At 52.6% G+C, this 27,656-nt stretch overlaps 1 protein-coding gene across 4 annotated transcripts in view; it reads right to left on the bottom strand.

The window, feature by feature from the left end:
- ACOT7 (acyl-CoA thioesterase 7) overlaps positions 1–27,656 on the bottom strand; it is a 115,619-nt gene that overhangs the window by 56,938 nt on the left and 31,025 nt on the right. For all 4 annotated transcript variants that reach the window (XM_070603991.1, XM_070604006.1, XM_070604011.1 and 1 more), the window contains 4 exons: positions 19,562–19,679; positions 12,534–12,690; positions 7,193–7,284; positions 2,099–2,213 (listed from right to left, as the gene is read on the bottom strand). In XM_070603991.1, coding sequence (XP_070460092.1) covers positions 2,099–2,213; positions 7,193–7,284; positions 12,534–12,690; positions 19,562–19,679 — 482 coding nt within the window. The remainder of the gene's footprint in view (positions 1–2,098; positions 2,214–7,192; positions 7,285–12,533; positions 12,691–19,561; positions 19,680–27,656) is intronic.

The raw sequence follows: 27,656 nt of genomic DNA, 5'->3' as shown, positions 1-27,656 counted from the left end.
CTGGGCCTGGGGTGGCTGTCTGCCCACAGCACATGCCCTAGAGCCTGGAGAACCTTGAGATATCACAAGAGACCCCAGGCCTATCTTGTGGAGTACTAGTATAAATTAACCATCTATTTACATTTTATTTAATTTTATTTTTTGCTGGGGAAGATTCGCCCTGAGCTAACATCTGTTGCCAATCCTCATCCCTATTTTTTTCCTCCCCAAAGCCCCACTACACAGCTGTATACTCTAGCTGTAACTCCTTCTAGTTCTTCTGTGTGAGCCGCTGCCACACCCAGGAACCAAACTCAGGCCACTGAAGTGGAACATGCTGAACCCTAACCACGAAGCCATCAGAGCTGGCTCTACATTTTGTTTTTAAAAGATACCACTTCAGGGGCCGGCCCGGTGGCGCAGCGGTTAAGTTCGCACATTCCGCTTCTCAGCGGCCCGGGGTTTGCCGGTTCGGATCCCAGGTGCGGACATGGCACTGCTTGGCACGCCATGCTGTGGTAGGCGTCCCACGTATAAAGTAGAGGAAGATGGGCACGATGTTAGCTCAGGGCCAGGCTTCCTCAGCAAAATAGAGGAGGACTGGCAGTAGTTAGCTCAGGGCTAATCTTCCTCAAAAAAAAAAAAAACTAGCTCAAAAGATACCACTTCATTGGGGTTTCATAAAAGCAGCAACATTCTTTCTATTAATACTGACGGGTAATTTTTTTTTTTTGGTGTTTGTTGAATAGCAAATGTGAAAAGAACAGTAAAGACACCACTCTATGCACAGTCCACCACTCTTCATTTCGGGCACGTTGAAGTGCAATATGGGAAGGATAAGGGAGAGAGGAGCGTGAGGAGACCAGAAGATGGGCAGACTCCTATGTTAACCAAATAGAGGCCGCCTGAGAAATCAGGTGCACACGGGCCAAACAGCAGAACTTGAGACCGAGGGAGTGCTGTCCTGAGCCGCACACCTGCTGGGTTTTTACCAGTGCCTCCCACAGCCCACAGGCTGGATTTCCTCCAGTCTGTGTTATGGAGCTCATCACGTTCCTCCTTAGCAGGAGCCAGGCAGGGTTGGCAGGGGCAGAGGCCAGGGCGTGCTGAACAGCATCGCTGCAAGGAACGGCATTACCCAGGGCAGGTCTGCAGACAGCTGCCAAAGACCAAACCCGGAACTCAAACACTACCCGCATCCAGGGCCCTGAGGTGTCTCCCTGTGGAGCGGGCACGGAATGGATGCCACAGGAGCCCAGGCCGTCACAAGGAGGCAGAGAAGCACACAGCAGGTTCTCGAGAGTCCTCTCCACCTGATGAAACACGGTCATCATGGGTGCAGCGGGGGAGGCACATTACCAGGAAAACGCACCATCCCAAGGGCTCCTGTGTCCCCAAGGGAACAGATACTCCTAGGGCCTGTCCTGAATTGTGTCTGTACAGCAGGGGAGTCCTCTGTTAAGGACTCTGGAGGAAAAGTCCTCTCTGGAGGGAAAGCATCCCTTACCTACATGTTAGCATGGACCTTTTGTTAAAGCTGGCCCACCCTGGACTTGAAGGCAAAAGGATGAAAGACTGGAAGGAAGCAGCCCTAAAAGGGAGTCTGTGCACCCTGCAGAGCTTTCTCACCTCGCAGCCAGGGTGGTCAGAGTCTGTTTACCAACGCGACGTCAGGCCGAGCAGCCCAGTGAAGAACAATGTGGGAAAGCTGTGCTTTCTCTGTTTTTTTTTTTTTTATGAGCTGGAAATCCCATCAAAAACACATTCCTGGGCAAACTTGGGGGACAGATACAACAAAAGCAAACTGTCCATGAGCAGGCAAGCATCTCTCTGCCTGGGCAGAGGCCCTCCACACACGCAAGGCCCCCGTTCAACACTCTATGGGAACAGATGCCCCAAGGCCTCCAGGGACTCACTGAGCTGACCAGTCATCCTCCTTGTTGGCTGTGCCACTGTGAAGAGGTGAATATGCTGCAGGGCATGAAGGGGACAGCCCCCCTCGGAATGCAGACAGCCTGGTCCCAGGACTCAGCAGCCCCAAGACAAGGACATCCATGAACCGGATGCCTTCTGCTCTGCTGACGGGTGTCAGCCTCCCAGTCTGCACCCCAGCTTGTACCTGGGTTCAGCACGGGCTGGACGATGTCGCCATTCCTCCACTTGGTCTCCATGCGCTCCAGTTTCTGGGCCTCATACCGCTTTCGGCCTTCCTCCTCTTGCTCCTGCCGGGAATACTGTGGGGAAACAGGGACACGGGGTCAGGCTGTGACGGTGGCAGGGCCATCCTCCCCTTGCCCTCCCTGGCCAGGTGTGGCTCAGCCTCTCAGGCTCAGGGCTTCTGGCCCCTGGTGTGGCCTGCCTTTTTGTAACTGGAACTATCTATTCTTTTTTCTGATAATATATATTTAATATAAATAAAAATACAGCAAAGGCAAAATTCTCATGTAGACTCCCCACCTCCCAAGATAACTTAGGTCAAATGTTTGGTTTCTATCCTTTCTAGAATTGTTTTTATACCCATGTGTATACAAAAAGTTCTACCGCGCTGTATGTGAAGTTTAAAAGTAGCAGTATTTCCTCCTCTCACTCTGTCGACCTAACATAATTTATGTGATAGGTCCCTCATATGTGGGCATTTAGCTTGCTCCCGGTTTTCGACTTTTAAAACATCATACCGACCATGGCAGTCACCTATCATTTACACCTGCCCCATTCCTTCCTAGGACTCTTTCCTGGATGTAGAACTGTGGTCAGGGCTCCGGGGACAGGCCACGCCCACTCTCCCACAGGGCGGGGAGAGAGCAGGTTCCCACGTGCCCCCAACATGGGGCAGCCCTGCTCTGATGACCCCCAGCCAAACAGGCTAAACAATTGCAGGGAATGTGCCCCAAAGCTAAGACAGCCCCCCTGAAGCTCTCCTAGTGGATCACAGGAGTTTTGATCCAAGAAGTTAAAAATAAATGCAAACATAAAACTTGGCACAAAAACTGGGGCTCCTCAGTCCTTTGGGCACAATGGAGGGTGTCGGGCCCTCCTACGTCCACCATCCTCCGGCCCAGTGTAGGGCACTCCCTCCAGGGACCCCTCAGAGAAGCCCCAGGCCCTGACTGCCTGCTTCCCCCAGGTGCCCTCTTCTTCCCTGTCCCAGAGACCACTCTCCTTTGGAGCAGCTCTGACTTCTGCCCTTTCACTCACTCACCCAGCGTTTCTAGCTGAGCCCATGGAGAAGCTGCTGAGCTCCTCGCTGGCCGCAATGAAGCCTCTGTGACATGAACAAATGCACTTCAGGCGGCAATTTCAGACCTCCTTTCAAAAGCCAGTTTTAAATGTCTTATTTTCCTGCTCATGGCTCTGCTCCACAATTGTACAGGGTCTAAACACCATTCCGTGGTTTGATTACCATTATCTTAGGCTTCAGAACCCATCTCTAAAGGCAGCTGCAAAAGGAGCTGAGTGGTTTGTTCAAAAGAAACAAACCTTGGAGTGTTTAAGTTGCAGTGGACAATTTAACCTTTTCCTCATAAATAAACTATTTCTTAACATTCCACTATCCACAGCAACAACTGTAAGAGGAGAGTTTGTGCCGTGCCTATCTAGTAAAATTGATGGCTGAACTTAAGTGTCTTCAAGAAATACCTCTTAAAGAGATTTTTTTACAAAAGAGCTAACCTCCCTGGTCTCATAAATCCTCATTGTGTCCAGCACACTTGACAGACCTCTGCAGTCACATGGGGACTGATGGAGGCCCTGTTCCTGACACAGCCACAAGGACAGAGAAAACACAGCCTCCTCACAAACGCTTCCCTGCTGGCTTTAAATCTGGAAGCAAAATCACTAGAACATTCTAATGATGGGCTGGCACCCGATTCTCACCCCTATGGGCTCATCAAACCCAGCTGATTCGAAGCAGAAGACAGCTGAGCCCAGACATCCAAGACAACAGTCTGTGTGAGCCACTTAACTCAAGCACACGTTTAGACATTGAAAAGAACCAGTGTCCATTCTCCAATGGCCACCCCAGCCTCTCCAGGGCTACAGCTGCCCTCCAGCCACGGCAGCAGTCACTTTTTCCCATCATAGGGCCACTGAGGTCCCTGTTCCCTGGGGAAAAGGTGGAACAAAGTGGCAAAGTCCTACACCAAATGACAGTGCACAGAGCGGGCAGCTGGGCTTCCTCCAGGGAGATACACACGTGCATACATGCATGTGAGAAGTTGGGGGGGACAGGTGTGTGGACGTGGAGGGTGGGTGCATGAATTGTGTGTGTGGAGAGAGAGCGGTGTGTTCTCTAAGGCATCTATATGTATGTGTGTGATAGCTACATGTGTGTATGTGAGGTATATGTGAGGAACATGTAAAATATGCATGTGAGGTATGTGCAAGATATACAGATATACACACATATATGTAGAAAAAGAGATGTAGTGTTCTTAAATGACAGCTATCTGCAAAGGGCTGGCAGGAGGATGCTGGCAGGATATGCAGAAGGAAGCCTTGTGGCCAAGCTGCCAACAGATGAGCGTAAAAGCCCACTGCAGCCGGACGGAGAAAGACGCAGCTTTCCAGGATCAGGACTCTGGCAGGGTCGTGCCAATGAAAACAGCGACCTATATTTCAAATCATCTGAAGGCTCTTATGTGGGCCTAGCATGTGTGGGGAGAAGAAAGTGCAAATAAATATTAGTGCCGGCTCCAGCTGGGAGCTGTGTGGCTTCTCCCATCTGGAGCTCTTGCTGCTTCTGCCCAGTGGAATAGATTCAACACACCCCTCTCAAGGGCAAAGTTGATATTTATGTCTTGTCAAACCCAACTAAACAAAGGAGATGGGAAAACTACCGGGGCTCCTCCAGGATGTGGGAGGGAGAGCAGGGATGGGGCTGTGGTGGGAGGGGCGATGCTGAGCGCTGCCCTGTCGCGGGGAGAGGGAGGGAAACCAGCTACCGGCTGCTGCCCACCCCTCCCGTGCTGGCTAAAGACCCACCAGCGCTCAGCCATGGGCCCTGAGGAGCCAGAGGAAGCAAACGCTAATGTGTTTAGCCCAGGACGCCTCCTTCAGTATCGGTCCCTTAAGATGCATCATATGGCACTGAAGCCAGAGATACGGCCTGCTAGAGATTTCTAAATTTTGTAGCATCTGAAAATTAAATCAGTTAAATAATTGTGTTAGAGTATTTACACGTGATATGACTAATTTAATATCAAGTGCTTAGAGGAAAAGATGAAAGTGGAGGTAGGTACACTTGTAATTTCTAAAGAGAACAGTCACTGTGCATCCAACAGCTTCTTAGGTCTTAAAATCCCCCAGCTGGTGCTGCTTGAAAAGGATGCAGTCTCCATCTCGCAGACAGAGACAGAGACAGAGACAGAGAGATAGAGAGAGAGAGAGACAAAGAGGGAGGAAGAGAGGGATGAAGGGAGAGAGGAAAGCTGGTGGGATGGGGCTGGACCGAAAGGCAGTGTTCTGGGTTGAACAGTGTCCCATTGAAATTCCTGTCCACCTGGAACCTGTGCATGTGACCTCTTTTGGAACCAGGGTCTGTGCAGGTGTAATTAGTTAAGATGTGGTCATACTGGAGTGGGATGGACCCTAAATCCAATGACTAGTGTCCATAAAAGGAGAAAGATTCAGAATCACACACACACAACCAGGTGATGGCAGAGAAAGGGGTTGTAGCAATGGAGCCACAAGCCGAGGAACGCCAGCAGCCACCAGGAGCTGGAAGAGGCAGGAAGGATCATCCCCTAGAACCTCTGGAGGGAGCAGGGCCCTGCTGACACTGTGAACTGGGACTTCGGGCCTCCAGACTGAGAATAAACATCTATTGTTTTAAGCCCCACAGCCTGTGGGACTTTGTCACAGCAGCCCCAGGAAACTCATACAGGTGGACTCATGGGAACCATCTGGCTCCACAGCCTGGCCCTGAGCTCCCACCTGCTCTCCTCACGAGCAGAGTGATGGGGAGCACCCATGCTGGCCGAGTACTAGTGGCAGCACCCCCTGCTCTCACGGCACCAAAGGAGGCAACACTGAGCTGACCCAGGCCAAGGTGGAAGCGCCCTTCCCATCAACACCAAGACATTTTCTTCAGGTGTAGACTAAACGGCAGCTGGAGCCCAGCAGCCGACCACTCCACCAGGGTGAACGCCCCACCTGGAGAAATGCCCCATCTGGTCCTTGACTGCCCTCCAGGGGCCCAGGCAGGATGCCCCATTAGACACTGAGCCTGGCACAGGGAGCACCCCTCCCATCGCCCCAGGTGGCCCAGGGTCATGGGAAGGCCCACAGGTGGGAGACAGAACTGGCTTCCTATAGGAGTGGAGGGAGGGGGAGGACACCAAGGAGGAGGACAGGGACCATTGGTGCCAGAAGCACCCAGTTTCTCTGTGAGCTCTGCAAGCAAAAAGAGCAGCATCAGTTCCCGTCTGGTTCCCAGTTCTATTATTTTTAAAAATTTGTTCTATATATATCTCGACTGTAGGAAAACGCTGCCTGCAGGGGCAGACGCCGCTAGAGCCTCGGGATGCTTCCCTCTAAGAACTGCCTTTTTCCTCGTAGGTGTGAAAGCAGAGAGCAGCAAGGCTCCACGGAGGAGCCCACCGCACACGTCCTCATCCTCGGGACATGCGGGGACTTGGGAGTTACAGGGGAGGTGTGTGAGTCCTCCTAGGGAAGGAACTAAATCCCTTCATCGGCCAAATGTTCACCCTCGCCGAGCCTCCCGCCTGGGCCCTGGGCACGAACACGATGAAGTCTTCATGCAGAGATCCGTCTGCCCACAGCAAAACCAGGAGAGAAACCAAGGGAGGAGAGGGTGCCAGCAGGGGCCATGAGGGGAGAGGCTAAAACAGAGATGCCATAGTGTCCGCATCCTCAGGGGCTGTGAGGGGGAGCGGCTGGCCTGGGTGGGGGTGTCCAGAGGTGATGGCAGAGGACTGACTCATCACTGGCACAGTCTTGGCACCTGCCCTTCCTCTGGTTGGGGACTGTGACAAAGGGGACTCCGTGAGGAGCATCCACAGGATCTGAGCCACCTACACACGCATTCCCAGCATGAGTTGAACCTGCGCTGAGAGCCCCCTCCCCACTGGCTTCCAGCTGGCAGACGCACCCTGCCCCCGCTGTTGCTCTCCTGGGACACCTCCCACGACAGTGGGAGACGGCAGTGACGGGCCTCTGCCATCTGCCGGGCGAGCAGCAGAACAGCCCTCCTTACCACGACTGGAGGCACCTCCAGGACCTTGTCCACGTTCTTCAGCGACAGGGGCACATACCACAGCGTGGCCTTATTGGTCAGCTTCTTGGTACCTTCAGAGAAGAAAAGCACGTGAGTGACAGCCTGGGAGGCAGCAGGAGCTGAAACACCGCCACCTCTGGTTCCCGACCCGCAAGGCCTCCCTGAGCCTCAAGGTGAGAGCGTGGGCACGGAGCCTGGGCGAGGCTGTGGCCCCCCGGCACAGAGGTCCTCCACACAATGCTGTCCCTCTCCAGAGGCTGCAAGAAAAGCTTTAGGTCTTAAAGCCCGGGGGGTCTCAGGCCTGCTGGCTTTCTAGCCTTTTCTAAGGCAGAGGACCCGTGCACAGAGGGCACTGACTCCAAGCATGCTCCTCCTTGCAGGTGGTGACAGAGGGGAGTTTGGTCGTTAACACATGCCAGAAGCGTGGATTTGCTGCCAGCTGACTCAGAGCTCCAATCCAGAGAGGGGCTGTAGGCTGCTGACTTCTACTCTGGGCAGAATGGCAGGAAACAGGGCCTTCCTTGGGGCAGAGCCCGCCCTCAGGGCAGAGTGGGGCTGTGAACCACAGGCTCATGGCCCTTTGGTGCCAAAAAGTGCCTGGAGATCACTTGGTCCACATCCCTCACTTGTTCAGGAGGAGCCTGAATCTCAGAGAGGTCCTGGGTTTGCCTAGGATCACACAGCAACTTGGTACCTTTCTGAGTAAAGACCTAGGCCGCCTGGGGCCCAGTAATTTCAGGGAAGTATTTGCAAGGAGCCTTTAAAAAGTTGCCTCTTCAACATGGAAGATTCCCAATGTACAGGAGAACAGCAAAACTGCAGGACAGGGAGAGGACATGGGGAAGGCGAGGGGCAGCCAGGCACCCTCTCCAAAGTCCCTCCAGGATCTCCGTTCTACTAGTCCCCTCCGACCTGCTCTTCCCCAGGTGAACCTGAGGCTGCACTTTCCTAAACCAAGGACCAAGTCAAGCCCCGGGGGGTCAGTCAGAAAGAGGGTGAGGCCCACGGGGGTGGTCCTAGTCCTAAACCCCAGAATGGTCACTATTTGGCCCTGACACAACAGCACCATCAGGACAACAGGCTCCCTGTGCCTGGGAACCACATGCAATAATGTGGGAAAAGATTTTCACTGCACTTGACTGAGTGAATCTGACAACCTGCTTTTGGGAATAAAGATTTCCGGTTTGACTCAGCTAGAGCCAGCCTGACAAGCTGGTTTCCATGGAAACCCCAAGTGGCCCTCCTCTAGACCTAAATGAACACCATGGAGCAAATGAGGCAAAACATGCTAATTGTACTTTCTCCATCATTTAATAAAACCATCAAAAGACAACTGCTGCATTAAAAACATCTATTTTAAAATCTTAGGAGCTCCTAGATATTTTCTGGAGCAATTCGCAGCAATCACGTCCCAGTTAGCTTAATATTTTGACAGTTGTGGGAGATGAATGAGCTGTCTGGAAGGCAAAGGTTTGCTGGTTGTCTGCCTGGGTGTGTGCTCGCTTGGCTGCCTCATGACAGGCAACACAGTCCCCGGTCGAGGGGGACACACAGAATGAGGGACCCCTGCCTCCTGGGGTCGAGACACAGAAACGTCACAAACAGCTTCATGGGACAGCCTTGTCAGGGTGAGTGACCCTGTATGAGTCATCAGCTCACCAATCTCAGTCTCCCCACCTGTCAGAGCTCACTGAGTGCCCGCTGGGCCAGGCACTGCTCCAGGCATTGGGGCAACTGCAGTGGACAAGGTGGCCACGAGCCATGCCCTCACAGGGCTCACATCCTAGTGGACATGTGGGCAGAAAAAGACATCTCAAGACAGGAAGCCCTCTAGAGACGCAGGGTCCCAGAATGAGATGCACAGATCCAAACCTGGAAACATGGAGAAAGGATGACAGAGACAGATGCACAGAAGCGGCAATGAGAGACACAGAGAGGGAGAGAAAATGAGAGTAAGAAAGGCAGTGTCTGGCCTTTCAGCAGGGGCTCCAGGGCAAGATGACCAAGGTGTGTAGCCACAGCCCTCGGGGCTCCAAGTCCCCATGATATGGGGGAGGCCTGAGGCTGGGAAGGAGAACACCAGGGCTGGGAACCTGGCCCCAGCTCGAAAGCCTGAGCAGTGCTGGCCCCTCCCCTGCCTTCTCCAAGCCTCTATTTTCTCACCAGCACAGTGGGATAACACACCTGCCCCACTGTCGCATGAGCATGAACACCCAAGGCAGGGCTCCTCACTGCCGGTTCTCTCCTTCAAAGGGCAGTTCAGGTGCTGCATGCCCATTCTGAAGGGAAAGAGCAAGGCTGAGGGCTGCAGCAGCTGGGTATGCTCAGAGGAGGTGGAAAGCAGAGGGCTGTCACCTCGCCCACTCCACCCTCTTGCCAACATGGGCTCTGGGCAAAAGTCTCCTGCCTCTCTGTGTCCACTCCTGCTCCCTGCAGTGGGTGGAATCCTTTAGAAATTGAGTTTAAGCATGTCATTCTAGACAAAACCCTCTGTCGGCTTCCCATCTCAGTGCAGAAGCCCAAATCTTCCAGATAAGCTCTGTTCGTTCATGCATTCATCAATTATTGATTCTTCATCTGTTATGAGCCAATGGAAGCTGCCAGGAAGAGGAAGACACAATTCTTTCCCTCGGAAGGTCAGGATCCAGGGTGCGGCTTCTCGACCTCAGCACTGCAGATATTAGAGGCCAGATCACTCTTTGTGATGGAGCTGTCCTGTGCACTGTAGGGTGTGCGGCAGCATCCCTGGCCTCTGCCCACTGGATGCCAGTAGCACTGCCCCAATTGTGACAACCAAAAATGGCCCCTTGAGAACTATCACGCTGGGGATTGAGCCAAAATCCCAAGCATCCCTATGATGCAGTTGGAGCATGCTGTGGCTGAGAGACACGCCTTGCACATCTGAGGAGGTGGTGGGTGGGAGTGGGCACCAAGCCCAGAGATGGTGGGAGCTGGGCAGAAGGTCCCACCCAAGGTGCACCAGAGAGCATAGACCAAAGACGCCACAACCTAAAGATGGAGATGCATCCTCCAAGACACAGGTTTAGGAGGCAAAGGTGAGTCTGGGTTCTCCAGGCCCTTTGAGATTGGCAGTGGTGACCTCAGGAAGGCAGGCCTCTCCGACTGCTCCCACCTCTCCCCCGTCTCCTGGTATATTCTCTTCAGAGGGGTAGCTCCAAGCTGGTGATGCACTGGCAGATTCGCACAGTCCCTGAGGTTAATACTCAGAGCAGCCCCATGTGGGACCTTCTTACCTCTGAGAAGCAAGAGCCTCCAAATCCGCCCTCAACCAACACGCCTGCAACCTAACACACCCACAACCCAACAGACCCTCAACCCAACATGTCCTCAACCCAACATGCCCTCAACCCAACACACCTGCAACCCAACGCAACCTCAACCCAACAGGCCCTCAGCCAAACACACCCTAAACCCAACACACCTTCAACTCAACACACCCTCAACCTAACACGCCCACAACCCAACAGGCCCTCAGCCAAACACACCCTAAACCCAACACACCTTCAACTCAACACACCCTCAACCTAACACGCCCACAACCCAACAGGCCCTCAGCCCAACACACACTCAACCCAACAGGCCCTGAGTCCAATGCACTCTCAGCCCAAAAGGCCCTCAACGCAACAGGCAACCCAACACACCCTCAACACAACATACCCTCAGCCCAATGCACCCTCAGCCTAACATGCCTAGTGAGGTGTTTCTTCTCTTTCTCCCATTTCCCGAAGGCCTGATAGAGAGCCAGGTCCCATACGCACCCACTTCAACTAGGACAAATGATGGGAGGTGAGCTCCGCTTTTAAAGCCCAAGAAGCCCTTCCTCTCTCCTTGCCTCTCTTCCCCATTTGCACTCTGTTCACTGGGGGTTCCTCTCGGGCGTGGCCTCTGACATGCAAGAAAGGAGGTTTCGACGATGGGAATCTGTGAAGCAGGCCCCTCTTCCCACTTTTGAAGTTGCTGACTCCCTGACAATGGAAAATCACGATGAAAACACAACACTGTTGAAATCACTATCAACAAATAAAGGTGAAGATCAAGAGAAGCTGAGCACAGCAATTTCCCCTCTTCTGTCAGGAGAGGGGAAAGGTTTAACCCCCCCAGCACAGCCCAGGAAAGGAGGTCTGGGCCCAAGGGCCAACCACAGATGGAGGGAAGGATGATCACAGGTGGAGGGAAAGATGACAGGGACTCTAAGCCCCCGAATGTGAGGAGACAGTGCCCAGCCACCCCTTTCTGTGCCACAGCCTGGGACCAGCATCAAAAGGTCCCTCTGATGCCAGGGCTGCCTGCCAAGTGCAGGGCTCAGGCCACACTGAGGCACAGGTGTGCTGGACTGCTACCCCCACCCTAGGCCCTTGCTCAGCTAAATCATTCACTGTGCTGTACCCAGGCCTGCTGAGGTCACCGGAATGTTCCAGATCGATAACTGTGCTCCTGGCCCATGAAGAGAGAAGCCTTGAGTCCCTTACAGAGTCGGAGCACAGCACTCTGCAGGCAGCCACGGCTGAGGAGGGGGAACGGGGAGGAAGGTGCAAGACCCAGGCAGCTCCTTCCTCCAGAACCGACTTGGACTCTCCTCTACGTGGGACAATGGGTGGCCTGTGACAGGAGGTGGGCAGCGAGGGGACGAAGGGGTCTGCCTTCTTCAACAGCAGCCCAGTTATAAAAAGCAGTGAGTGCAAGTGCAAATGGAGCCAGACTCCCCTGCAGTGCCCAGTGGGAGGATGAAAGGGGTTTCCATGGTTACTACACCGAGGAAGAGAATATTCAGATCCTGAGTCAAAGGTTTGCCCAGTGAGCTATAGCCCAAGCCTGGTTTGTGGGGCCAGGGAAGCAGGGTAAAGGGCCAGGGCAGGCCTCTCGGGGCAATTCCACTGGGCAAGGAAGGGTGAGGCAGGCAGGGAGAGGTGGCAGAGGGGCAGGAGGCCAGTTTGTGCCCTCTCAGCCCATTCCCCTCCCTCTGCCCCGGACAAGCAGGCCAGAAGGTGGGACAGTGGTTGCACACTCAGGCCCAGAGCCGACAGCCAGGGTTTGAATCCTGCTCTGGAGGTGTAATCTTGGGCTCACTGCTTAACCAGACTGTGCCCCCATTTCCCCATCTGCAAAGCAAGGATGGCAGAAGTATCTGCTCACAGGCGGAGTGGGAATTAAGGGAGGTCATTTGTGGACAGTGTTATTAGGACCAGCCCCTAGAGCAGAGTCAGCCCTTAATCAGTGTGAGCTGGGCTGCTGCCTAATTGTCATTGCTGTCATGGCTGCTGTTCCCAACCAAGCCAACTGGGTGAGGCGCGGAAGTTACCTGTGAGGATGTTTTCGGACATCACGTTGACCTGTACTTCCACGGAGTGCTTGGAGGTGTAGGTGATCCCCGCGCTGACGTGGGCCACCTCGCCAATGCACATGGGTGACAGGAAGTCAGTGCGCTCGACCCGGGCCAGGGCAGCCACGCAGCGCTCCTGCAAAGACCAGAGACGGTCAGCCCGGCTGGCAAGCCCTGACCCTGGAGATGCTCCTCAAAAACTCTTTCTTTCTTTTCCACTGTGAAAGTAATGCAGCTTATTGACACCACACAGTCCTAAATGCAAAACCACAGGAGATGCAGACATGTCCCACAGGACCCCACCAAAGCATTCGATAAAGGTGATTCTCTGAGTGGTGTGATCACAAGTGGCTTTTTTCTATTTTCTAATTTTTCTACAGAAGACATGTAGCACTTACATAATGAAGAGTGAAAAAAAGACATACATACTCATTATGGAAAATTTGGGAAATATAGAAAAGTAGACAGAGGCAGGGAAATCGCTCCTCCCGTCCAAAGACAACAGCAGTTTCTATTTTGGGATCTTTCTTTCCAGGCTTTTTCCCTAAGAATAGGGGTTTTACTGGTTGCTTTGTTTGTTTGACTGGCTCCTTGTTTCACAGTTTGTCTTACATAAAGTTGTGCAAAAGCTAAATATATACTTTCACAATCTGCTTTTTTCCCTCAACAGGAGGAAAAATAACCTGCCTGTGTTACAACAAGCTCTTTGCAATCCCTATTTTTTTCTTTTATTTAAACTTTATCCTTCAAATAGGCAAGGCATTCTCATGACTCAAAATTCACAAGGAACAAAAGCTGTGGCACCAGGTCAGCCGCAGTGACGGGGCCTCCCAGGACCCCCTCCGTAACGGATGGGACACAGCCAGTGGGTACAGCAGCCCCTGAGGACCCAGCTGGGGGCACCCCATAGTCTACTCTAGAGCTCATTCTCTGCTGGAACATGAAGGACTTCCTCACCAGTTTCCATGATTGCCATTTCACAATACTCCATTGCAAAAATATTTTTAATGGTCAGACAGAGTGGAATATTCTTCTCTTAGAGATTTAGGTCAACCCCAATTGTTTCCTATAAACAATCTTGAGGTGGCTGTCCTTTTACTCATGTCGTTTTCGGTACTGGGACTGTTTCCTGGGTGGATGACACAAATACTCTCACACATTTCCAAGGTACTTCTCAACAGGACAGCAGTGCCTGACGGGACCTCGGCACCTCCCAGCACCAGCTCTGAGAATCGGCTTATTTCTCATCTGTTGCTCACTGGGTGACACAAAAGACGGCCCTGTGTTTGAGCAGTGGGACTGCGGATCTTCACTGCCAAACAGAGCACCTAGCGCTTTTATGGCTGTCAGACAGCAGTTGTCTATTGTTTAGGTGTCAGAGAGCATGGGTCTGCGACACTCCCTGACTACCCTGGGGTGGGGCGAGGGCGGGAGTCAGGGGTTCACTTTTGAGAGCCTATCTTTCAAGCCCTGTGTCAGCACCAGTATTTGCTTTCCCAGTTAATCTGCACAGCACCCCTTTTGCACCCCAAATTTGCAAGGGTTGGAGATATGAGGCTTGTAGGTGATGGTCAGTTCAAGCCCTGGTGTGTCTGCGCTCTTCCCGCGAGCTGCCTGCTGCCACCTGTGGCAGCATGCAAACTCCCTGACCCACCCCAAACCCACAGGACCTGCCTCTTTGGAGGGACGCCAGGGGACCTCCATCTTCACCCCCTCTCAGTGATTCTCAGGCACACGGCATCAGGGCTTCCGTGACCGTTTCTGCTCCTATGAACATCCCAGAGTCAGGTCTCTGCCAGGCAGGAGACCAGGGTGACTGGGAGACTAAGCGGGCTAAGGAGGCAAACGCAGCGGTGGCTTCCCCACTCTGATTCGCATGGTTTTGTTCCCCTCCCCCCCCGCCCCCCAAACAAGTCACCCATTGCCTCTAAAACAACAGGCAGGAATTTCATCCCTAAGTAAATTCACGTGTCTGCAGTGCCACCCACTGGCAGAAAGGCAGCGCTAAGTGGAGCCAAGCAAGAATGAGGGGCCAGGCTCTGGGCCGCTTCTCAGAAAGATCCAAGCACTGCTTACAAGAGCAAAAAACAGAACTAACCCAGGTGTCTTTTAAGACAGTGGCTAAATTAGGGGATGGCTATGCCCACACACAGGTGACGCACATGCACACACGCAGTAACATTTTACAAGGAAAGTCGGCTTGCTTCTCACATCTCTGCACGTCCGAGCCTTAGATGGCCCTGAGCCTTCTCCCGGCCACAGAGGCACTCCTGCATCGGCTGACCATGGAGCCAGGCACCGAACTCGGCGCTGGCATTCGAGGGGAGCAAGCCAGAGTGCCTCCCTCCACCTGGGTTCTGCCTGGGGGGATGGATGACAATCAGGAAACAGGGCAATGCCACACGGTGTTGGGTGCTCTGAAGAGGACGGTGCAGCATGTGAGGGGTGGGCAGCTTCAGATGAGGGGGCCAGGCACCTCTCTAGAGAAGGTGCATTTGAGCTGAGACCTGAATGACAAAGTGTCAAGCAGGAGAAGGTGTGCAGGGTGTGGGCACCCGGGGCAGAGGGGCGAGGAGGGCAGACCCCACAGGGGAGCTGGAGCTGGGCTGCGCGCCAGGGGGATGAAGCAGGAACGCGGGAAAAGAGGTGAACAGGGCCTGTAGGGCCAGGTGAGGAGTGGGCCAGGGCCTCTCTGGGAGGGGCAGAGGAGACACAATCGCAGACTCGCTCACTTTTTAGGCCACACATTTCAGAGTTGCACGTATTTTAGCAGGGGCATTTGTTTTTCCTTCCAGAATCCAGAACACAGAAGGAAGGACTTGAGGCAGGAGGATACAGAGCTCCTCTCCCTGCTGTCCTGACGGATGCTCTTCACACAGACCCGCCAGAAGCCTTCAGGCCTGGCACAGGGACGCCTGGGGACTGCCTCCTGCTTGCTCTTCCCAGGCTGGAGGCCACTTGCGAATCTTAAGCTTGGTTCTCTCTGGGCTTAAAATACTAAAGGAGGGGCCAGCCCCGTGGCCAAGTGGTTAAGCTCACGCGCTCCGCTTCGGTGGCCCAGGGTTTCGTCGGTTCGGATCCTGGGCGCAGACATGGCACTGCTCATCAGGTCACGTTGAGGCAGCGTCCCATATACCACAACTAGAAGGACCCACAACTGAAAAATATAACAACCATGTTCTGGGGGGATTTGGGGAGAAAAAGCAGAAAGAAAAGAAAAGATTGGCAATAGTTGTTAGCTCAGGTGCCAATCTTTAAAAAAAATACTAAAGGAAAGATTGTTTACTGGGCAGCCCCTTAGGAGTCTCACAACACTCTCATTTCATTATGACATGACCCTGTGAGAGAAGCTTTTGCTGTGACTGTGGATCCAGCTTGGGTGCAGGTGGCACAGGCTGGGACCCAGGGTGGCTCCAACTCGACTCTGAGCTGCTGTTTCCCGGGGTCTAGCAGGGCATTGGGCCCACCTCAGGCGTTCCATAAAGACTGGCGTGATCCAAAAACTCAAAATGTGGACTGACGAATATTTGCACTCAGTATGAGGATCTCTGAGCTGTAGGCATCTCTGGCTCCCAGGTGCCTCAGACACACCCCACAACTCCCTGCTTCTGGGGCTGAATGGGAGGAGCAGCCCCACACTGAGAAGCATCCAGGTGTATTCTGATTAGCATCTACCCCAAGAAGCGCCCTCTGCCATGCTCCCAAAGGTGGCTCGCACGGCACTGCCTGTTGGGCACAGGTGTCCGGGAAAACCATGGGGGCTGGGCTCCTGAGCAGCCACAGGCTTCAAGCCAGGACAGCAGCCCCAGAAGCAGAGCCAGAAAGTACAGCGCTGGGCCCTGGGCTCAAATCTCGACTCTGCCACTTACTAGCTCTTGACCTTGGGTAGTAACTTCCCTGCTCGATGTGTCAGTCTCTTTCTAAAATACAGATAAGAAATGGTACCAGTGGACTGCCGCCAGGATTCGAGGGGACAATGCATAGAGAGGAGAGGGCTGAGACACCCCTCTCCCACAGATGTGGGTATTAGATCAGTAATCAAATGGGTCCAGAAAGGGTTAGCTCCGATTACTGTTATTATTTGAGCCGCAACTGCCCCTACACTGACTCAGGCCACCCTTGGCTGATGCCAGCTTAGAAGATGCAGTTTCGTGGGACTTTTGGAAAGCCCAATAACTTTTCTAGGCCTCCGTTTCCTCACCTGCAAAGTGTGGCTAAGGAGACGGTTGGAAAGACTGCCCAGGTCAGGAAGGCCAAGCACTCAGCATGGTCCCTGGAGCATCCTAAGCGTGCATTAAACAGAAGCTCTCCACAGGAGGACAATTCCAGACACACACTTCTGGCAATCAGCAGATGGCTAATGGGAGCCTGCTATGTTCCAGGCCTTGGTCCAGATGCTAAGCATCCAGCAGGGGACCAAAAGGCAAAAGTTCTGCCCTCATGGATCTTACACTCTAGTGGGAGAAGAAGCCCAAATATAAATGAGCAAAACACACAGTGTACCAGAAGTGATAGTGCTGTGGAAAACAACAGCTGGGAGCAGTGAGGGAGCTGGTCATCAGGGAAGGCCTGAGAGGGGTCGTATTTATGCAGAGACTGGAAGGAGGTGAGGATAAGTCACGTGGATATCCAGGGAAAGAACGGCCCAGGGAGACAGAAGAGTCAGTCCAAAGGCCCTGGGGCAGGAACATCATCAGCCAGTTCAAACAGCAGCAGGAGAGCTGGTGTGGCCCAAGGGAGTGTTGAGGGGAGGGAGTAGCAGATGAAGACTTGGAGATGGGGACAACAAGTGAGGCAGTCACAGGGACTTGTGTGGACTTGGGCTTTTACCCTGCGAGAGATGGGAGTCACACTCACGGAGTGATGTGCTCTGACTTCATTTTAAAGGATCTTTCCGGCTGCTGTTAGAGAAGAGACAAGGTGGGCAGGGATAAGCAGGGAGACCTGTTAGGAGGCTGTTTAGGCAATTCAGGTGAGAAGTCACGGTGGCTTGGACCGGATGATGGTAAAGCTGGTGAGTGGCGCTCAGATTTGGAATTATCCAGAAGGTGGAGCCAATAGGATTGGATGCCAGTGTCCACGGATGCAACAGGAAGAGCAGGGTCAGTGGAGGCACTAGGTTTTGAGCCTGAGTAACTTGGGGCCAGGGAGGTCATTTACGGAGAAGGAGACTGCACGAGAAGCGGCCTGGGGGCAGGTCCAGACTGTCTTTTTGGGCCGTCAAGGTGGAAGGGCCAATTAAGGATCCAGGTGGAGTCAGCTAAGAGGCCCTAGCTGAAGACAGAACCGCGGGGCTACACTGTGCTATTAAAGCCACACACTGGATGACGTCACAAGGGGTGGGTGGATGGGGGTGCCCCCTGCCCTACCCAGAGCCCCAGCAAGGACCCTCAGAGGCCAGCATCAGCTCTCAGCCCAGTATCCAGCCACCTAGAGCTCACAACCCCTCTCCTGAGCCTGAACTTCCAGAAGGTTACCCTGGGACCACCAGCCCAGAGGTATCTCCAAGCCAATGGGTGAAACCTGAAGCTCCTGCACCCCCAGGCTCACTCCGGGGAAGCAGTGAGGAAGAGCAGGGGCTCAGAGCACAGGTTCAAGGCCTGGATTCATGGCCCAAACCTCCACCTGCCTCCCTATGTAACCTTGGGCAACCTCTCTGTGCCTCAGTTTTCTCATCTGTGCACAGGGACTAATAAAAACAGCCACCTCTGCCTGTGAGGGGTGTCACGAGGACACAAGCTAAAGCTCTCCAGAGCTCTGTGCCCTGAGTGCTCACCACACGCTGGCAGCTCCTCGGGGAGCGTCCCGAACCCGGCTCCCATGCCCCTCCTCCTCCCTCACTCCCCAGTCCTGGGGCTTCTCCTTCCCAATGTCCAGCCTCTCTCACCAGGCCTGCCTTGGACTCTGTCTCTCTCAGAGGGTCTCCCCGGGGCTTGGCCCCAACCAGCCAGCCCCGTCCTCCCACCACCACAGCGCTGTCTGACAGTGGCCAGGTTGACCCCAGAACTCCAAGGGCACCCCAATAGATCCAAATTCCTGTGAGGCTGGCGAGCCCCCCTTCACAGCAAGGGCCCAGCCCAGCCCCCCAGTCTCTCCCCGTGTGGAGGGCCCCACACCCACACCCACCCAGCACACTCACCCCGGCTTGGCTCGCTCTATACACACATGCATGCACACACACTACGCCGGTGTGGAATCTTCCTCTCGCAGCACCGCAGGCGGCTAGCGAGGCCACAGGTTCAGAGGGCGCAGCGCCCTGCAGCACTGCTTCTGTGCCAGCCCCAAGATGCCCGCTGCTGCACAAGACAGATCCTCCCCACCCCAAACCCGAGGGCAGGCTTCCCTCCTGCAGGCAGGCCTTCAGAGAAATGGCAGGGGCACGGCAGGGGATGATAAGCTGAATGCCCTGCAGCTGCCCTGAAATCCTAAATCCAGAAGGCCTGGCCCTCGTCACCAGAAGCAGGTGGAGAGCTGGCACCTCCGAGGGCGCTCGTGCAGGGCCTGTTGGGCTTCACAGCCAGGAAGCCGTGGAGGCAAGCGCGCCAGCGCTTGCCCACAGCCACCTGGGGGTAGCCTGGGGAGGGACCTAGGTCCTGGATGGTCTGACACCCATGATAAACTACTACCCACGCAGCAGGGATCCGTGAGGGCTGGGCTCCCAGGGCGTTCAAGAAGCTAAGACTCTTCCAGAATGGAGGGGGAGGTGCTGAAAAGGCGGCTCTGTCAGCTGAGTCTCAGTCTCTGGTGGTCCCCACCCCTCCTCGGTGGGCCCGAAACCAAGCGCCATTCCAAGGGATCTCCCATCCAGGACCGATTGTGCCAGAGATTCCAGAAGCCCCCAAGGCCCGGGGCCAAGGGAGGGGGAGGCTCCAGGCCTGGGCGCCATCCAAACTCCTTTCCTGACCCAACAGTGGTACACACTGCACACAGGGGCGCCAGGCCTCCTGGGGACTGGAACCTTCCGCGTGATCTCAGCTAGGCTGGGGGAGGGGTCCGCAGGCGCTTACCCCATTCTGACTGTTACAGTGCCGGGTGCTGATGATGGCCCCCGCCTCCTCGATCATCTTCAGGATGGTTCCCCCATGGACGTTGCCGGCCACGTTGGCATCGTCTGGCCGCATGATCCTAGGCAGAGGAGAGAGAAGGAGCAGGATGAAGCCTCTGGGAAGGATGTCACTCGTGAACAGTGACAACCTGGGGAGAGGAGAAGGTGTTCCAAAGGGCTTGATGGCTCCCAGAGAAGGGAAAAGAACTTTCCACATGTTGGACAGGGTGGGGTGCTGACCTGACAGGCCAGACAAGGGGCTTCAGGGTCGTGTTTCCACAGGAGAGAGGAGGACAGAGAGGGGGCCTTTCCCCTGAAGCCACAGGCACCCACCCGCCCTTGGCGGGGAAGGGGTGATAGCAGGGACCTTTGGCAAAAGCAGTGAGGCAGCGGCACGGCTTGGAGGTTCCCTGAATGGCTGCCTCTTCAGGTCCCCAGGCCCACCAACGACCAGCAGGGCTGAATGAGCACAAGGACACAGGCTGTGACCCCTTGGATGATGGACAAATTCCCAGGACCACCACCTCGGTTGGGAGTCCCAGGGGAGTGGCTGTTCTGAGAACTGGAAACGTGCCACAGCTTTGAGAAGCCGGTAGCAGGTGAAGGCCCGCTCAGCGCCTGCCCCTGGCCTGCTGAGCTCCTCAGGGGCACCCGAGGGGCCTGATTCCCTGATGCTGAGAGCTTGGAGCTCCCTAAGGGCAGGGAGAACTGAAACACAGCCCATTTCCCCAAAGAGGAAAAACCGCATCCTTGCCGTGGGCAGCCGGCAGCAGAGAAGCTCCATGAAACCCCTGGAATCCCAGCCAGCCAGCCTGGTGCTCCTACTGTGGGCAACGCCAGCCAGCTTGGCACCTTCCCAGACAACCATCTGGCTAGTGAAATCTGCCTGCAACGGCCTCAGGCTTGGAGACAGGTGTCACGGTTCCAGCGTGCCCGGCACCCACCTGCGGATCCCCCAGCCTGCTCCTGCCCCACTGGCTAGTGTGGCCCCCAGGACCAGCACCCCTCCACTCTGGGCCACAAAGCAGCCTCCGGGTCTAGCATTTCCTAACGGCTCCTTTCACAGCTCCGAGGATAAGCCAGACTCAGGAATCGTTCCTGCTCCCATTCTTACTAGCTGGATGGCCTGGGCAAGCTGTCAAAACTCTCATTCCTCCACTTCCTTGTCTGTAAAATGGGCACAATAATAGTACTGCCGTCCTGGCCCATGGGAGGACTGACTCACACGAGATAATGCCGATAAAAGCCCAACAGTGCCTGGCACACAGCCAATCAGATACTTGTTCATCAGTAGCATCTTCCCTCCTCTGTAAGCAGTCAGCCAACCTACTGCAGGAAGGTTAGAAGTGCCAGGAAAGAGCTGTGAGATGCCATTTCTGAGAGCAAAGGAGTACTGACATCCTGGGGTGACTGACAGCTGTCTGTACCATCCCCATCCCCAAACATCACCCCTTCATTCCGGGGGACGTCTGGCTACAAGAATCACAGCCACGCAGGCCACTGGCTTCTCACCCTGCATCAGCTGCTCAGGGGCAACAGGCAGCGACCCAGGCAGTGACCCCAGAGCACAGGAAAGAAGCTTCACTTGGCTTCTCAAATGTTCACGTGAAAATATTTTTGAATCAACTCAAAATGGATTAAAGACTTGAACGTGAGACCTAACCCCATAAAACTCATAGAAGAAAACATAGGCGGCAAGCCCCCTGACATCAGTCTTGGCAAAGACTTTTTGGATTTGACCCCAAAAGCAAAGGCAACAGAAGCAAAAATAAACAAATGGGACTACATTAAACTAAAAAGTGTCTAAACAGCAAAGGAAACCATCAACAAAATGAAAAGGCAACCTACTGAATGGGAGAAAATATTTGCAAATCATATATCTGATAAGGCATCAATATCCAAAATATATGAAGAACTCCCACAACTCAACAGCAAACAAACAAATAATTCAATGTAAAAATGGGCAGAGGAACTGAACAGACATTGTTCCAAAGAAGACATGCAGATGGCCAACAGGGACATGAAAAGGTGCTTAACATGACTAGTCATCAGTAAACGCAAATCAAAACCATAATGAGATATCACCTCACACCTGTCACAATGGCTGTTATCAAAAAGACAAGAGATGACGTGTTGGCAAAGAAAAGGGAAAAGGGATCCCTTGTGCACTGTTGGTAGGAATGGAAATTGGTGCAGCCACCATGGAAAACAGTACGGGGTTCCTCAGAAAGTTAAAAATAGAACTACTACATGATCCAGCAATTCCACTTCTGCATATATATCCAAAGGAAATGAGATAGCTCCGCCTCCATGTTCACTGCAGTATTATTCACAATAGCCAAGATATGGAAGCAACCTAAGCATCCATCCACAGATAAATGGATTAAAAAAACGTGTACATAAACAATGGAATATTATTCAGCCATAAGAAAGAAGGAAATCCTGCCATTTGCAACAATATGGATGGACCTTGAGGGTGCTATGCTAAGTGAAATAAGTCAAATAGAGAAAGATAAGTACTTTATGATCTCACTTATACATGGAATCTAAAAAACCCAAACTCAGATACAGAAAACAGATTGGTGGTTGCCAGAGATGGCGGGTGGGAGTGGGAGAAATGGGTGAAGGGGGTCAAAAGGTACAAACTTCCAGGTATAAAATAAATAAGTCCTGGGGATGTAACGTACAGCATGGTGACTAAAGTTAACAATCTCGTATCATATATTTGAAAGCTCGAAGACAGTAGATCTTAAAAATTCTCATCCCAAGATAAATTTAACCAAGGAAGTGAAAGATCTATACAACAAAAACTACAAGACCCTCTTGAAAGAAATGGACGACGACATAAGGAGATGGAAAGACATTCCATGCACATGGATTGGAAGAATAAACATAGTTAAAATGTCCATTCTACCTAAAGCAAGCTACAGATTCAACGCTATCCCAATCAGAATTCCAATGTCATTCTTTACAGAAATTGAACAAAGAATCCTAAAATTCATATGGGGCAACAAAAGACCCCGAATTGCTAAAGCAATCCTGAGAAAGAAGAACAAAGCTGGAGGCATCACAATCCCTGACTTCAAAACATACTACAAAGCTACAGTAATCAAAACAGCATGGTACTGGTACAAAAACAGATGCACAGATCAATGGAACAGAATTGAAAGCCCAGAAATAAAAGCACACATCTATGGACAGCTTATCTTTGACAAAGGAGCTGAGGGCCTACAATGGAGGAAAGAAAGTCTCCTCAACAAATGGTGCTCGGAAAACTGGACAGCCACATGTAAAAGAATGAAAATCAACTATTCTTTTTCACCATTTACTATAATAAACTCAAAATGGATCAAAGACCTAAAGATTAGGCCTGAAACAATAAGTCTTCTAGAAGAGAATATTGGCAGTACACTCTTTGACATCAGCTTCAAAAGAATCTTTTCGGACACCATAACCCCTCACATGAGGGAAACAATAGAAAGAATAAACAAATGGGACTTCATGAGACTAAAGAGCTTCTTCAAGGCAAGGGAAAACAGGATTGAAACAAAAAAACAGCCCACTAATTGGGAAAAAATATTCACAAGTTATTTATCCGACAAAGGGTTAATCTCCATAATATACAAAGAACTCACACAACTCAACAACAAAAAATCAAACAACCCGATCAAAAAATGGGCAGGGGACATGAACAGACATTTCTCCAAAGAAGATACACGGATGGCCAATAGACACATGAAAAGATGCTCATCATCACTAATCATCAGGGAAATGCAAATCAAAACTACACTAAGATATCACCTTACACCTGTTAGAATGGCAAAAATATCCAAAACCAAGAGTGACAAATGTTGGAGAGGCTGTGGAGGAAAGGGAACCCTCATACACTGTTGGTGGGAATGCAAACTGGTGCAGCCACTATGGAAAACAGTATGGAGATTCCTCAAAAAGTTAAGAATAGAAATACCTTATGACCCAGCCATCCCACTACTGGGTATCTATCCTAAGAACCTGAAATTAGCAATTCCAAAAGTTCCATGCACCCCTATGTTCATCGCAGCATTATTCACAATAGCCAAGTCATGGAACCAACCTCAGTGCCCAGCAACTGATGACTGGATAAAGAAGATGTGGTATATGTATACAATGGAATACTACTCAGCCATAAAAAAGGACAAAGTCGTCCCATTCACAACATCATGGACAGACCTTGAGGGTATTATGCTGAGTGAAATAAGCCAGACAGAGAAGGACGAACTCTGTATGACTCCACTCATAGGTGGTAGTTAACATATGGACAAAGAGAACTGATCGGTGGTTGCCAGGGGAAAGGGGGGTGGGGGTAGGGCACTAGGGGTGAAGTGGTGTACCTACAACATGACTAATGATGATGTACAACTGTAACTTCACAAGGATGTTAACTTTCATAACTTTAATAAAAAAAATAGGCAAGATTAAAAAAAAAATTTCTCATCCCAAGAAAGAAAACTGTAACTATGTGAAGGATGGATGTTAACTAAGTTTACTGTGGTAATCATTTGGCAAGATATACATATATCATATCACCATGTTGTACACCTAAAACTAATAAACGTCACAAGTCAGTTATATCTCAACAAAACCAGAAAAATTAAATAAAATAATTAAAAATTTAAAAAACACATTTTTGAGTCTTAAAAATTCAAACTTATACTATTGTTTTGGGTTATTAAGTTTGAGTTACAAGGTAGCCAATTTAAATAACAAAACTACTGTATCAACCTCTTTCCTTTGTATTTGCTTTCAATTTAGTAAAGAAGGGCGGATGGGCCATTCCACGCACAGGCCTGCCCTCCTGTGTGCACAGGTGCCCTGCGGAGGCTGCCATGGGGCAGGGGCTGGACACGGAGAGTAGAGCCCCTGGGTTTCACAGGGTGAGGAGACTTTCCTAGGAGCACCAGAGCTACCTCTGGGGGAGCCGGGTTTACCCCTCGCTCTGCCTGTCTGTAAAGTAAGGCTGTCCAGGTCAGGCTGGCTTGCAGAAATGCAGCAAGGCTGGGGGAGAAGTGCAGACAGAGGGCCCAGGGGGACAAGGAAGTGCTTACATCCGGAGTGGCACTGAGGAAGGAAGTGATAAGGAGGCAGCCTTTGAGACAGCAGAACAGGGGACAGTGCCTGAGGCCTGAGGCAAAGCCTGGAGCCATCCTGCAACACTGGGAATTCCCAGGGACTGCACCATCAACATCCTACTGCCCTGGGGACCCTGGGCACTTGGGAGTAAATGCCAGGAGCTCCACACCGCAGGCTCTTCAGCCGGAAAGCTCACTGGGATGCTGGCCAAGCCCCACCCGTCCTGGTCACCCTGGGTCCTGCACCAAGGACTGTCCTATCTCCCCAGGCCAGCTGGTGCACAGTACAGGCACAAACCTACCCCCCAGGACCTGATCCTGACTGAGCACTCTAGTTACCGCAGATGCAGGTGGGCCAGAGCCCAGCTCACGCAGCCCTTCCCAGTGGTCCAATCAGCAGCCTTCCCCAAAGCTCCACCTCGGATTCCTCACCACGCCCCTCACCGCCAGCTGACTACAGGGCCATGTGGAAATTTGAGGGCAGGATGCCAAGGCTTCTGCATTTTCAAGAGAAGCTGGAGATCCAGAGTTTAATGCGAAATCTCCTGATACTTGAATGGGAGCAGCGCCTAAGTAAAATGTGTTTCAATACCACACAGGCCAGCTCAGGCGGGGAGAACAGGTGGCGAGCCTAACCCAGTCCTGCATGGACCGTTTGCGACCCATTCTCTCCCCAACCTCTCTCCCCACCTCCATCCAGGCCCACCTGCACTTCCTCCCCCTCCTCGGACCAGAAACTTCAGGGAAAGGCGGAAGGTCACCCAGGAACCCTTCCTGCATCCCCCAGTGTCCTCCTAGGTCCTCTCAGCTGACCAGCAGTGTTGCTGCGTTCCCTCACCAGGCCCACATCCTCCACTCTCCCTGCCCTCCCAGCCAAGCAGCGGCTGACTGACTCTTATCTGGAATGTCACTGTGTCACCCTCCCCTTCTATTCCAGCTGCTCCTGCCCCAGACCACAGGATGAAGAGGCCAGGCGGGGGCCCAAGGCTCACCAAAGTGGACACTCGCCCCCACTTGCCCTCTGGCGCAGACGCCAGGCTGCTGACAAGAGCTCTCACGAGGCCAGGCAAACACAGTTCAAGGGGTCACTCCCAGAAGGAGTGGCCACTCCACTTGGACTCTGGGAATACTTCAGAGAAGAACTGACACCTGGGCCCAGTCCTGGAAAGCTAGCAAGGCTGATCCTGAGGGCAGGGGGCAGGGAAATGTTCCAGGGAAGGGGGGCATCTCAGAGGAGGGCCCCAAGGCCAGGAGAGCTCGGTGAGTCTAGAAACAGAAGGCAATCCTCCAAAGCTGGCCAGTGGCCCATGAGGGGCAGAGAAGAGATGGGCTGGAGGATACAGCCAGGAGCTTGTCACACAGGCCCGGGGCTAGAGACACAATCTGGGCTTGTCCTCAGGGCTGGGGCAGCCTCGGGAGACACTGGAGCAGGGCTGGCATGCGGGGAAGTCACTCTCAGGCTCGGGGTGGAGAGCAGGCTTCTAGACTTGTCTTTTGCCTGCCAGACCTAACTCACAGCTTAGCCCACTGCCCCAAGAGCTACCTTCTTCAGCAGAAATCTAGTCGACACTCCCCTGCTCGACCCTCCAGGGCCCCTCCAATCCGCAGAATAAAGATTCAACTCCCTAGGGAGGCACTGGAAGCCCTCAGGGATCTGGAACGTTTCCGCCTCATCTCCCACTGCCCTGCAGGGCTCAAACCAGTGCTGTGGGCCAGGCACCCCCGGACCACCCCACCGTCCTGCCTGTGCCCATCTGTCCCAGCAACATCAGAGCTGGCCTCTGTGAAGGGGGGACTCCTCTGTGAAGGGGGAACCTAAGCGGCTATCACCTTCCAGAGGGCGATGTGGCATTATCCATCAAAGCTCCCAGCACACGGCATGCTCTGACGCAGCAATTCCACTGGCAGGAACTCACCCTATGGCTGCTTCCACGCATGGTCAAACCAAGTGTGTTCAAAGTTACTCACTGTAAAGCTGTTTACAATGCAGACGACTGGCCATGTCCCCAACAACCACCAAAAAGGGACTAGTTAGATTAAGTCACATCCACACAACGCGATAGTGCGCGGCCTCAAGCCAGAGGGAGGAACACTCTCCGAGATGCACTGTTAGGTGAAAAGACGCAATGCACAGGATGACAGGGACCAGGTGACTATGCCTGCAGGGCCAGCACAGACCACCTCTAGAGTGAGGCATGGAGAACCGGAAGCTTCTGCCGCCCCTGGAGAAGGGAACTAGTGACTGGAGTTGGAGGGAATTTGCACTGAGAGGCCTCAAGCCTCTGGAATTTAAAACCATGTCAAGCTGTCCAAATAAATCAATGGTCTTTAAAATTTCTTCAAAGCACAGCTCACATGTGCGTCCTCAGCCAGGTCTTCCCTGATCTCATCACATCAGGGCCACCACCCGCTGGACCGGCAGCACTCAGCCCCCAGTGATGAGGATGATTATAATTTTTTCTGACTTCTGTTTGAAATATTGTTGAGTTTTGATTTCTCAGATTTAAGGAAATCTTTTCTCTTATGCTAACTATGACTTACAGCAATTTGGTGAAATTATACCTTTATGAGCAGAACTGAAACATTTATCTTTTTCTCCCTACCTGATCCCTCCAGAATTTGGAAACTTAGTGAGTGAGTACGGTTATTTCTAGTTATTTGCATAAGTTCACTAAGAATCTGTTCTCCTTATAACAGGACACATTGGTTATGTTACCAAGGCTTTGACTGGAATGTCACATTTGAGAAACATATAGGCTTGGATATGACAATACTGCCTTTCAGGACAAACACTAGACTTTCTGGAAATAAAGCCACTTCGAAATATTGGCCTGGTACCTTATTTACAGAGAAAGATTCCAGCAATCTTACCCGTTAACTAAGGAAGCTTGCTTATCTGGCAGGTGCAAGGAACCTCAGAATATTTTGAGGGATCTCTAGAAGAGAGGA

The sequence above is a fragment of the Equus przewalskii genome, chromosome 2, assembly GCF_037783145.1.
Source record: "Equus przewalskii isolate Varuska chromosome 2, EquPr2, whole genome shotgun sequence".
Taxonomy (NCBI): Eukaryota; Metazoa; Chordata; class Mammalia; order Perissodactyla; family Equidae; genus Equus; species Equus przewalskii.
The sequence above is the reverse complement of the archived record's forward strand: the minus strand, read 5'-3'. Positions and strand labels throughout refer to the sequence as shown.